This window comes from Rana temporaria, chromosome 10 (assembly GCF_905171775.1).
Source record: "Rana temporaria chromosome 10, aRanTem1.1, whole genome shotgun sequence".
NCBI lineage: Eukaryota > Metazoa > Chordata > Amphibia > Anura > Ranidae > Rana > Rana temporaria.
In genome coordinates, this window is record NC_053498.1 from 7,774,451 (window position 1) to 7,787,938 (window position 13,488).

The 13,488-nt window shown below is 46.2% G+C and overlaps 2 protein-coding genes across 3 annotated transcripts; both read left to right on the forward strand.

Annotated features, from left to right (window-relative positions):
* Nucleotides 1-1,462: 1,462 nt before the first annotated feature.
* LOC120915963 (interferon-induced transmembrane protein 1-like) lies at nt 1,463-3,768 on the forward strand. Its single transcript, XM_040326805.1, has 2 exons — nt 1,463-1,932; nt 3,463-3,768. The coding sequence occupies exons 1-2, from the start codon at nt 1,591-1,593 to the stop codon at nt 3,670-3,672; spliced, it is 552 nt and encodes a 183-aa protein (XP_040182739.1). The 5' UTR covers nt 1,463-1,590; the 3' UTR covers nt 3,673-3,768.
* Nucleotides 3,769-5,995: 2,227 nt separating this feature from the next.
* Nucleotides 5,996-8,197, forward strand: LOC120915964 (nascent polypeptide-associated complex subunit alpha, muscle-specific form-like). Of its 2 annotated transcripts, XM_040326807.1 has the most exons (3): nt 5,996-6,222; nt 6,328-6,651; nt 7,719-8,197. In XM_040326807.1, the coding sequence occupies exons 1-3, from the start codon at nt 6,127-6,129 to the stop codon at nt 7,899-7,901; spliced, it is 603 nt and encodes a 200-aa protein (XP_040182741.1). In that variant the 5' UTR covers nt 5,996-6,126; the 3' UTR covers nt 7,902-8,197. The 2 variants fall into 2 exon arrangements, with proteins under 2 accessions (XP_040182741.1, XP_040182740.1); XM_040326806.1 differs by having other exon boundaries at nt 5,998-6,651.
* The last annotated feature ends 5,291 nt before the right edge of the window (nt 8,198-13,488 follow it).

Sequence of the window (13,488 nt, forward strand, 5' to 3'; positions counted from 1 at the left end):
GCCATGTTGCTGGGAATTGCCTTGATTATTATCGTGCCCGCCGTGTACTTCACCCGCCCATACTACTACTTACTATGGCTAACTGCACACCCATCTACACAAGGGTGGGGGGGGGAACAATACTAACTCCAAATGTCATTTAACCACTTCAGCCCCGGAAGAATTTACACCCTTCCTGACCGGGCCATTTTTTGCGAATTCGGCACTGCGTCGCTTTAACTGACAATTGCGCGGTCGTGCAACTTTGTACCAAAACAAAATGTATGTCCTTTTTTCCCCCACAAATAGAGCTTTCTTTTGGTGGTATTTGATCACCTCTGCGGTTTTTAGTTTTTGCTCTATAAACAAAAATAGAGCGCCAATTTCGAAAAAAAATGAATATTTTTTACTTTTTGCTATAATAAATATCCCCCCAAAATATATATAAAAAACATTTTTTTCCCTCAGTTTAGGCCGATACGTATTCTTCTACCTATTTTTCGTAAAAAATAAAAATCGCAATAAACGTTTATTGATTGGTTTGCGCAAAAGTTATAGCGTTTACAAAATAGGGGGTATTTTTTTGTGGCATTTTTATTAATATTTTTTTTTTACTAGTAATGGTGGTGATCAGCGATTTTTTTTCGGTACTGCGACATTATGGCGGACACTTTAACACATTTTTGGGACCATTGGCATTTTTATAGCGATCAGTGCTTAAAAATGCATTGGATTACTGTAAAAATGCCACTGGCAGTGAAGGGGTTAACACTAGGGGGCGGGGAAGGGGTTACGTATGTTCCCTGGGTGTGTTCTAATTGTAGGGGGGGTGGCCTCACTAGGGGAAATGACTGATCGCTGTTCATACATTGTATAAACAGAAGATCAGCATTTCCCCCCCCTGACAGGACCGGGAGCTGTGTGTTTACACACACAGCTCCAGGTCCCCACTCTGTAAGGAGCTATCGCGTGTGCCCGGCGGCGATCGCGGGAGTCGGGGGCGAGCGGGCGGCGCGCACGCGCCCCTAGTGGCCTGCGCGAGAGCCAACGTATAGCTAAGGGCTCTCGCGCGGGGGAACCTGTATAACTGTGGCGGCTGGTTGGCAAGCAGTTAATTTAAAATTGCGCGGTCGTGCGACGTTGTCCCCAAACAAAATTTACGTCCTTTTTTTCCCCACAAATAGAGCTTTCTTTTGGCGGTATATGATCACCCCTGTCACTCGGCCACCTACTGACTTGACCGCCTGCCCACTCACCCTGATCTGAATCATTTACGTGTGAGAAATATACATACATTTAAAATTCAGAAAGGGGGCAAATACTTTTTCACAACACTGTTAATGTTAAATTACTGCGATACATTTTATGTTTTTTTTTGTGTTTACAAAGTTTCCAAACAAAGTTTCTACAGTGATGGACATTTTCCGATGTCGTATGTTGACCAAAGAGGGAAGGGACTGAGGCGGAGGTGTATATAATACATGTCAATCAACGCTTTCCACTCTTGACCAAACACAACACCCTCCCGGTGAAAGAAAACTTGCTTCCTGTGATCTGAAGACATAAGACCTCCGGAGTCAAGACGGGACGTCCCATCTACCGGGAAGTGACATGACTTCCAACTATGAGATGAATAAGACAGAGGGATATCCTCCCAACCCAGCTTACTCTGCCAGTTATCCCACCTATCCTCCTGGCCCACCAGCTTACCCTCCCAATCCACCAGGCTACTCTTCCAATCCGGTTTATCCTCCTAATCAGGGTCTCACCTATAGCAACGTTCCACCGCCATACTATGGTGGCCAACCTCAGCCTGGAGCCATTGTGACAACTCAACCCAACGTGATGGTCTTTCCTCAGCCGGCGTACAAGGACTATCTTGCCTGGTCTGTTGTGAACCTGATTTTCTTCAACCTCATTTTCGGCATTGTGGCCCTTGTTTACTCCCATAAGGTAGGTAGGCAGGGAGACCTTCTTTATAAAGCAAACAATTATTTTGAAGGATTGTAAATACAGTGGAACCTCGGATTACGAGAATAATACGTTCCAGGAGAATGCTCGTAATCCACAGTACTCGCATATCAAAGCGAGTTTGCCCATAGTCAATGAAAGTCAATAGAAACGAAAATAATTTGTTCCGCATTGACTTCAATGGCATGTGGCCAGAGGTGGGGGGGGGGGGGCGGAGAGCCTCGGAAACACCCAGAAAGGCCCTCAGAAAGGCTTGGGAACAGAGAATTTCCGAGCTTTTCCAAATGGCTCTGAACGACTCGGATCGGGTCCGCTCAGCTCTGCTTGGCTCTGGCGCCCTCCCTCAGGCCAAACGTGGTACTGCACACCGCGTTGACTTGAATCCTGCTCATTTTGCGAGACAACACTCGCAAGATACACAGCACTCGTATTGCGAAACGCTCGTTAACCGCGTTACTTGCAATCCAAGGTTTCACTGTATCCTATTTTCTCATTTGTTACAGTGTATCAATGTGGATTTGCGTGGGACTTTAGGGGTGCTTGTATACAATGTCAATCATGAAGAGGAAAGATTCATAAAAATATATACATTTTATTCATGTAAATAGATAACATTAAAAAATATGAAAAAAGATACAACGCGGTGTACTCATTCATAACATGTTTCGCCTAACTTAGGCTTCCTCAGGGACGCGTAAGGACTTTATTTCATCTGGAATAGATATACACATTTTATAGATACAATATTGATGTATATGACCTTCTCTGACTCTGGGGTGGCCTGAACTCCACTGTGAGGACTGAGCATCTCTGAGCCTTCTCAAGCTTTTCTTATTACCTCCTGAAGAAGCCATTTGGGCGAAACACCTATCAAGACCTGTGACCCAGCTCTCTGCCCCCCTACCCTCGGCACTTTGCATCACATTGTTGCCTTAGGGCTCTTTCACACATGCGGACCGTATGTCCGCTTTTTCATCCATCCGTTTACGAATGAAAAAGGGATATACATTGATCCCTATGAGATTGCGGATCGAATCGGATGAACACGGACAGTCCGTGTTCATCCGATCCCCCCCCATATGGGAGAGTGGAGATCTGACAGGGCAGTCCCTGCACAGTGTGTGGGGACCGCCCTGTCGATCCCCGCTGAGCAAGCAGAGGTTCACGGGGCGAATCATCAAGGATCTGTCCTGTGTGAAAGAGCCCTTACACAGACTCATCAAGTATTGGGATTCCTGTCTATGTTCCCATAGGGAATGTTCACTTTATTTTCTTTCCTGGTGAAACCTGTAAAAAAATTAGGGGAATTCTCTCCAGTGGGAATAAGAATAACAATAAAGCTTCCTGTCCTGGTGACACAACAGGAAGTATGGGAACATTCCATAGTAGGGACAGAAATAGCAATAAAAACTCTACTTCATGGGCACTATGTACATTTTTTTTCTTTTGGAGTTGTGCTTTGAATGTGAAGCTTGGTATGCAATATATATGAATTAAGTTTCCTCTTTACAGACGCGGGACGCCGTGAGACGCGGAGACTCCTTTGCGGCAGGAAGTTATTCCCGAACAGCGTTCAGCTTAAATGTTACAGCCCTCGTCCTAGGCATAATAGCCCACATCTGCTGGATATCCTGGGTCATCTACGGGTCTGTGACCAATCCCTACAAATACAACTATAGCTACTACTACGATAATGGATACGATAATGGATACTACGGCTAAGAACTAACTAATGTATCGGACACATAGGCCGTCATGTGTAACCTTTGTTTTTTGCATATTGGTTTTCACTAATAAAAGATAATTGCTTTTTTATTATTATTATTTTTTTTCTTTTATTAAATACTCTGGAAGTCTGAGCGCTACCTATTCTTACTCCTGTCAATAGATGCTGAGAAAGCATTTGACAGGGTAGACTGGGGATTTATGATGGACACGCTTCACCATTTGGGAATGGGACCTAAAATCAGACATTGGATACAAAATCTGTACAGTAGACCAACGGCAATGGTCAAGGTTATTGGTGAGATGTCATTGCCCTTTGAAATGCACAACGGGACTAGACAAGGGTGCCCGCTCTCGCCACTTCTATATGTATTAACGCTGGAACCTTTTCTGGCAACGTTGCGAAATAGCCGAAATATAGAGGGGGCGAGAATAGGCAAAGAACACAAAGTAGCGGCATACGCCGATGCAGGGGTGGACTGACAACTCATGGGGCCCCCGGGCAATAGAAGATTATGGGGCCCCCGGGCTTACAGATGGCCACCACGCCAGGAGGCAGTGCAGAGGCAAGGCAGCTAAAATCTCAGGCATTTCACATCAAAAGCATGTCGGTTTCGGACATATCAGGGACAGATGTAAAAAAAACACAGATTTTGACATACTGCCCCTGGTTTTATTGAGCCTGGCAACCCTGATGGGGCCCCCTAGTGGCATGGGGCCCTCGGGCAGTGCCCGAGAGTCCCAATGGTCAGTCCGCCCCTGCGCCGATGATATCTTAATGTATATAACTGAGCTATAGGATTGCTGACCAATGAGCATGTGTGGTGAGACCCAGTAACAAAAATATGTAGTGCAACCCTAGAAGGCCAACCAGTGCTGGGACAAGGTCATTTATAGCCCAGGGTGAACATGCCAGACCCCCCCCCCCCCACACACATATACAATGGAACCTCGGTTACAGAGTAACTTGGTTTAAGAGTGTTTTGATTTGCGAGCAGAATTCAAGCTAAACAGGCCTGCAGTACCTCATTTGGCCTGATGTACGGGGGCGCAGGAGCCAAGAAAAGCCAAACATTGGCCTGCAGTACCTCATTTGGCCTGATGTACGGGGGCGCAGGAGCCAAGAAAAGCCAAACATTGGCCTGCAGTACCTCATTTGGCCTGAGGTACGGGGGGCGCAGAAGCCAAGCAGAGCTGAAAATAGGCCTGCAGTACCTCATTTGGCCTGAGGTACGGGGGAGCGGGAAACAAGCCGAAGTGTCCTCAGGCGTTTTCGGCGCTCTCTGGCGCCCCGCCGTCCTAGTTTTCTGCTCACTGATTGGTTGATAGAGGTTACAGCACATCATCTCTTCACTGCAGAGGGATATGATATACATATGAATGCCGCCTTTATTTACATATGACTGCAGCCGGCCTCAGCTATTTACATATGAATGACTGTTATTTACATGTAAACACAGGGTCTGCAGGTGAGTCATCTGTACACAACAATAGGGCAGAGCTGGGCAGCATTAGTAGCAGCACTTCACACTGAGATATCAGGACACAGCACAGGGCTAAAACTTCAAGGGACAAGGGAATGTAAACTGGGATAGTTGGCAAGTATGAGGCAGCTGCTTTGGGCCCCCACAACAATGACAGGGCCCAGGGCAGCTTCCCCTTTTGCCCTGCCTTAAAGACGGCCCTGCTTCAACCCTCCTCCTGCCTGAACCCATACTGTAGAGCTCAATACAAACAGAGTTTTTGTCTGTTCAATACATGTGCTTGTGTTATTATCCTTTGACTGTTTTTCACTTGTTGCAGAAACTCTTCAACAAGTGTCAACTGTAAGTTACTGAGTTTGCATCACTAAAAATCCTTCAGCAAAGAAAGATTCGTGTTCACTGCTGCTTGTGTCCATAACGTGTTTGCTAGGTGGGCCAGAAGTGCTGAGACGGTTGAAAGGCAGAACAATGAACTTAATATACTCAAGCGGCTCTTGGGGGTGGGGGTTGGGTGACGCTACATGTTTATACTTGATTATATTCATTTTGATCAATACATTGCCAACGACTTCGTTGGCAGTTTAGGGCATCAGGCCAAGCTTCTGGCGACAATCTGTAGTAATACCATAGAGACGCCTGTAATTTCCGCTACAGTTCACTCGGTTTCTCTGATATTGAAATAACAGTTACGTATTCCCCAATTAAGCCCTTCTTTTGTTCTCTTCTTTTTTTTCTGTGCCAGTTTCCTTCCAAGTAAAGTTTCTACAGTGATAGGTGTTTGGCAATGCATTGACCAAGGAGAGGTGGGGCTGAGGATTAGGTGTATATAATACAATAGATATATATATACATGAATCCGTGTTATCCACTCTTGACCAGAACTCCGGCAGTGAAAGAAGACTTGCGCCCGTGATCTGAAGACCTTTGGGGGTCAATACCAGATCTATTGGAAAGAGACATCTTTGAAATGAATAAGGAAGAGGGACAACCTGCCACCCCGGCTGACTCTACCGGCTATCCTCTAAAACCATCTGCTCAACCAGGCAACGCTCCCAATCCACCGGGCTACTCTACTTATCCGTCCAATTACTCTCCCAGTCCTCCTGGCTACCCTCCCAATCCACAGGGTTCCCCTCCCAATCCACAGGGTTCCCCTCCCAATCCACAGGGCTACTCTCCTTATCCGTCCAATTACTCTTCCAGTCCTCCTGGCTACCCTCCCAATCCACAGGGTTCCCCTCCCAATCCACAGGGCTACCCTTCCTTTCCACCTGGCCAAGGGGTCAATGCTCCCAATACAGTTTCCAGCTATGGCATTGTTCAAACAACATACTATGGTGGCCAACCTCAACATGGAGTCATTGTAACGACCCAACCCAACGTGATAGTCCTTCCTCAGCCGGTGTACATGGACTACCTTGCCTGGTCTATCCTGAACCTGATTTTCTGCAACCTCATTCTTGGCATCCTGGCCGTAGTATTCTCCTCCAAGGTAGGCATAAGACACAGTACTCATTCTTTATAAAATAAAATGTACCGTATATACTCGAGTATAAGCCAAGTTCTTCAGCACATTTTTTTGTGCTGAAAATGCCCCCCTCGGCTTATACTCCAGTCATCTTTTTGTGCCTGATCTCCTGGACTTTGGGGACCCGGTACCAGCCGGCTGGACCCAAAACTTGGCACACATGTGGCCCAACTCTTCCTCTACAAGTGTGCAAAATTTTTTGTCCGGGGGACCTACGTACGATTTTTCAAACCGGGCACCCCTTGCATAGACTCCCATGTTAAATGGTAATTTCTCCCATAACTTTGGGGACCCGGTACTGGCCAGTCGTAGGTCCTCTGGATCCGGAACTGGACCCCTTACAATATATATATATAAATAAAATTATATTAAAAAAAAGGGGGGTAGCCATCCAGGCACCTGGGGACCTTCGGGCCCTTTAATATAACGAAAGAAAGAAAGAAAAAAAATATTTAAAATAAAAATAATTTTTTTTTTATAAAAAAAAAGGGGGGGGGGGGGTTGCCATCCGGGGCCCGGGGACCTCTAGGCCCTTTAATAAAAAAATAAAAATAAATAAAAAATAAAATATATATATATATATATATATATATATATATATTTATAAGAAAAAAAATAGGGGGGTTGCCATCCGGGGCCCTGGGGACCTCTAGGCCCTTTAATAAAAAAATAAAAATAAATAAAAAATAAAATATATATAGATATATATATATATATATATATATATATATATATATATATATTTATAAGAAAAAAAATAGGGGGGTTGCCATCCGGGGCCCTGGGGACCTCTGGGCCCTTTAATTAAAAAAATAAATAAATATATATATATATATATATATATATATATATATATATAACATTTTTTTTTTTTTTTTTATAAAAAAAAAGTGGGGGGTTGCCCCTTACAGGTGTACTGCCTGTACCCTCTGATGGCGGCCCTGAGGAAGGGTTTACAACCATTTTAAGAAATAAATATAAAATCTTCCTTCCTCGGTGTACAATTTCTGAATTGAATTTCCTCTTTACAGACGCGGGATGCCGCGAGACGCGGAGACTCCACCTCGGCCGCAAGTCACTCCCGAACGACCTTCAGCTTCAACGTGGCGGCCCTCGTCTTGGGTCTAGCGGGCCACATCTGCTGGATAGTCCTGTGTGTGATATATTTTCCACGTAACTACCACTACTACTCCAACTACCAATACTACGGCTAAGGACAAAGGACTTCGTATCGCATGCATAGGCCGTCATGTGTAACCTTTGTCTGTTGCATAATGATTTTTTTTACTACAAAAAAAAAAAAATGGTGGCTTCCTCCTTATGCGTTCTTCTTTCATAAAATACTCTGGAAACCTGAGAGCTTCCTATAGGGGGTGCTGCTGACCAAAGAGCATGTGTGGTGCGCCCCCTAGTGGCCATAATTGCTTGTCAAAAGTCATGTCTTCCTTTCTTACTAATTAGAGCGTCTCTAAATCCAAAAACAAATAAATAAATATATTGCAGCTCACCAGTTTTACTCTCTTTCTTTTCTTTTTACGAAACAGCAGAGGGGGCTAACTGAGTGCAGTATATAGGGAATAAATACCTTATTTAAAAAAAATCACTACACTCCCTCACCGTACAGTACTGCAGGGGTTGACAAATTTGCTTGGAATCTAGGAGCCAGCTAAAAAAGTTAGGAGCCAGAAAACGCGCCCCGTCCCGACGAGCTTGCGCGCAAGAGAGAACACATACGTGAGCAGCGCCCGCAAATGTAAACGGTGTTTAAACCACACATGTGAGGTATCGCCGCGATTGGTAGAGCGAGAGCAATAATTCTAGCCCTAGAACTCCTCTGTAACTCAAAACACGCAATCTGTAGATTTTTTTAAACGTCGCCTATGAAGATTTTAAAGGGTAAAAGTTTGCCGGCATTCCACGAGCGGACGCAATTTTAAAGCGTGACATGTTGGGTATGAATTTACTCGGCGTAACATTATCTTTCACAATATTAAAAAAAATGGGGATAACTTTACTGTTTTATTTTTTAATTAAAAAAAGTGTAATTTTTTCCCCAAAAAGTGCGCTTGTAAGACCGCTGCGCAAATACGGCGCGACAGAAAGTATTGCAACGATCGCCATTTTATTCTCTAGGGTGTTAAGATAAAAAATATATATAAATGTTTGGGGGTTCTAATTAGAGGGAAGAAGATGGCAGTGAAAATAGTGAAAAATAGTGAAAAATTACATTAGAATTGCTGTTTAACTTGTAATGCTTAACTTGTAATACCAACGGCCACCACCAGATGGCGCCAGCTCACATCTGGTGGTAATAACTTGTAATACCAACGGCTCACCACCAGATGGCGCCAGCTCACATCTGGTGGTAATAACTTGTAATACCAACGGCTCACCACCAGATGGAGCCAGCTCACAAGCCAAGTCGCCAGGACCCTATTTCTAGTCGCCATGGCGCCCGGGATTTGTCGAGCCCTGCGAGTACTGTATTCATAAATGAACAGTACTATCACCTTAGGACAGTGTGTTAGGAGTACATAATGCCTACCCTTATCCTCTTCTCCATAATATATGCATATGGGGGAGGTGTTCTATAGTCCGCAATTCCTGTCCTTAGGTGACATTCACTCTCTGTACTGTATGGAGGTGCAGCATTGTCACTTTATGTTGCCTACCTGGTTTGGGCAATATATAAAAGAATGCAGCAGCAGAGGGCGCCAAATAAGAGCAGTATATAAGAAAATACTTTTAATATATATATATTTTTTTAGCAGACACCCTAGGAAATAAAATGGCGTTCAGTGCAACTTTTTTTCTCGCACGGTATTTGCGCAATCATTTTTCAAACGCCTTTTTTTTTAGGGAAAAAAACACTTTCATGAATAAAAAAATAACAAAACAGTAATGTTAGTCCAATTTTTTTGTATAATATGAAAGACGATGTTACGCCGAGTAAATAGATACCTAACATGTCACGCTTTAAAATTGCGCACACTCATGGAATGGCGCCAAACTTCGGTACTTAAAAATCTCCATAGGCGCCGATTTTAATTTTTTTAACAGGTTATTATTTTCGAGTTACAGAGGAGAAAAATGTTTTCATTTTGTTTATATTTTACTTAATTTTTTTCTTTTTACACTTTTTTTTAGATTTTTTTTTGGATCACCTTTATTCCTATTACAAGGAATGTAAACATCCCTTGTAATAGGAATGTGTGTGACAGGTCCTCTTTATGGAGAGATGTGGGGTCAATAGACCCCACATCTCTCCTCCAGGCTTACAAGCATGAGATCGTGAAAAAAAATCACCGATCACATGCCGACAGCCGCGATTGCGGCTTTGTTTACTTCCGGGTACCGGGCGTGATGTCATAACGTCGCGCCCGGGCCTCCGACGGTCATAGAGATGACTGGTGACCATCTGGTCACCAGTCATCTCTATGCTTCCCAGGCGGCGCCGGCCGATTCGCCCCCTCCCGCTGCCTATAAGAACGATCAAGCGGCGGAACTGCCGCTTTGATCGTTCTTATCCTGCAGAGAATCGGCGGCTGAAGACAGTGGGGTAGATTCAGGTACCGCTGCGCACTCCTTACGGAGGCGCAGCGTCCCGTTTTTGCCCTGCTCCCCCGCAAATGAACTGCGCTACGCTTCATTCACGAAGCAGTAGCCACGTAATTTGCGTGGGCGCTCCTCAAAAATGCCCGGCGTAAGGGCGCCTAATGTAAATGATCCCGTAGGGGGGTGGGAATCATTTAAATTAGGCGCGTTCCCGCGCCGAGCGTAGGGCGCATGCTCCGTCGGGAAACTTTCCCGACGTTCATTGCGGCAAATGACATCGCAAGGACGTCATTTGCTTCAAAGTGAACGTAAATGGCGTCCAGCGCCATTCACGATTCACTTACGCAAACGAAAATTTAAACTTCGCGACGCGGGAACGACGGGTAAACGTAACATTGGCTGCCCCTGCTATTAGAAGGAGCAGCCTTACGCGAAACCCGACGGACGGAAACAACGTAAACTGCGTACGCAGGGCTCGCGTGACGTTGTGAATCGGCGTTAGTATGCAATTTGCATACTATACGCTGACCACAATGGGAACGCCCCCTAGCGGCCAACGTAAGAATGCAGCCTAGATATGCGGGCATAAGAGCCTTATGCCGCGCATATCTTAGGCTGCCGTCGGCGTAACGAGGTTCCTGAATCAGGAGCATTCGTAACGCCGGCGCAAGTAAGCAATTGCGCTGCGTAACTATGGTTACGCAGACGCAATTGCTTCTTGAATCTAGGCCACTGATATCTGAATGATGCCTGGAGCTGCACCCATCATTCAGATATCAAGTGGTTAATGCCAAAGCGTTTGAAAAACGCCCCAGCGTAAGAGGGGTCTTAGCGGAGCTTTACCAGCGTTTTTCGGGCGCTGGCAGCGTGAAAGGGCTCTGAAAGCACTTGGGGCTTTCACAATTGGGATTGCAGATGAGGCTTCTTTCAGGCGCTTTTTTTTTAATGCCAAAGCGCCTGAAGAACGCCCCGGTGTGAACGGGGTCTAAAATGTCAGAAAGGGTTAATCAAAGAATAAAGGAATGAAGGTCATTGAAGGGCAGTTGTAGAAAATGAATGAACCAATGAAAGGCCAAACGAATGAAGGCATCACCGGAGAAATCTTACGTTATATGCGGACAGGGCCGATCCTAGAAGGGTGCACCGGGTGCACTGCACCCAGGCGCCGCAGATGTGGGGGCGCCGAAGTGCTACCCTCCCTCCTCCTCTCCTTGCGTGTCGGCACAACCGCCCAGGGACGAACTGACCGGCAGCACCGCGCCCTGCTCAGAAAATATCATCCTCGGCCCCTACTGAAGCCTGCCCAATCTACCATCCCAGCGTCTGTATCGCGGCTCCTCCCCCATGGTTGCCTAGAAGTGGGAGACGCTGTAGACAGCGGAGTGGTGGGCGAAGGTACCATGGTGCCTAAGTAGGAGGGAATAAAGGGCCAGATTCACGTAGAATCGCGGCGGCGTAACGTATCCTAGATTCGTTACACCGCTGCAATTTTTCATCGCAAGTGCCTGATTCACCAAGCACTTGCGATGAAAACTACGCCGGCGGCCTCCGGCGCAAAGCGGGCCAATTTAAATGGGCGTGTGCCATTTAAATTTGGCGCGCTCCCGCGCCGGACCTACTGCGCATGCTCCGTTTCTTAACTCCCGCCGTGCTTTGCGCGCCGTGACATCATTTTTTTTAACGGCGACGCGCGTAGCGTGCTTCCGTATTCCCGGACGGCTTACGCAAACGACGTTAAATTTCGAATTTTCGACGCGGGAACGACGGCCATACTTTAGACAGCAATACACTTGCTGACTAAAGTTAGGGCACCAAAAAAAAATGACTAACTTTGCGACGGGAAACTAGACTAGCGGCGACGTAGCGAACGCGAAAAACCGTTGTGGATCCGCCGCAACTCCTAATTTGCATACCCGACGCTGGTTTACGTCGCAAACTCCCCCCAGCCGCGGCCGCGGTACTGCATCCTAAGATCCGACAGTGTAAAACTATTACACCTGTCGGATCTTATGGATATCTATGCGTAACTGATTCTATGAACCAGCCGCATAGATAGAAACAGAGATACGACGGAGTATCAGGAGAAACGCCATAGTATCTCATATGTGAATCTGGCCCAAAGAGCGTGGGTAGGAAGAAGGAGATGGTGGCAGATGAGAGGACCAGAGGGGAGCCCGTCACAGAGTCACTGGTAGGCTGCATTGGATGGGCACTGATGAGGCTGCAATTGATGCATAGATCTTGTATCATTTTCGTAGTCTCTGACCATCTTCTGTATCATGTCTGCAGTCTCTGACCATCTTCTGTATCATGTCTGCAGTCTCTGACCATCTTCTGTATCATGTCTGCAGTCTCTGACCATCTTCTGTATCATGTCTGCAGTCTCTGACCATCTTCTGTATCATGTCTGCAGTCTCTGACTATCTTCTGTATCATGTCTGCAGTCTCTGGCCATCTTCTGTATCATGTCTGCAGTCTCTGACCATCTTCTGTATCATGTCTGCAGTCTCTGACTATCTTCTGTATCATGTCTGCAGTCTCTGACCATCTTCTGTATCATGTCTGCAGTCTCTGGCCATCTTCTGTATCATGTCTGCAGTCTCTGACCATCTTCTGTATCATGTCTGCAGTCTCTGACCGTCTCCTGCAGTATGTCTGGAGGCTTTCTCTAACAGACTCTCTATCAGGAGCCCTCTCTAGGTGTACTTACTGTTAAGAGATCATGGGAGGATCCCAGGGTAACAAAGACTCCTTAGGCCCCGTACACACGACCGAGTTTCTCGGCAGAATTCAGCCAGAAACTCGATCGGAGCCGTATTCTGCCGAGAAACCCGGTCGCGTGTACACTTTCGGCCGAGGAAACCGACGAGGACCTCGTCGGGCCAAATAGAGAACATGTTCTCTATTTCCTCGTTAGTCAACGGAAAAACTTGGCTCGCCGAGATCCTCGGCGGCTTCACAAGGAACTCGACGGAGCAAAACGATGTGTTTTGCCCGTCGAGTTTCTCGGACGTGTGTACGGGGCCTAAGGGGAGCATCTCTGAGTTGGGTCATTGCCATAGAAACATCTGTAAAAGGAAGGAGTTATTAAGATGACCACGCCCAAGCGGGGGGGGGGGGGGGGCGCCAGAAATATTTCTGCACCCAGGCGTCTGTGACCCTAGGATCGGCCCTGTATGCGGATCCAGCGCACCCAATGGAGTCACTTCCGTTTCAGGCGACAGGTTCTCTTTTATAAGAAAGGAC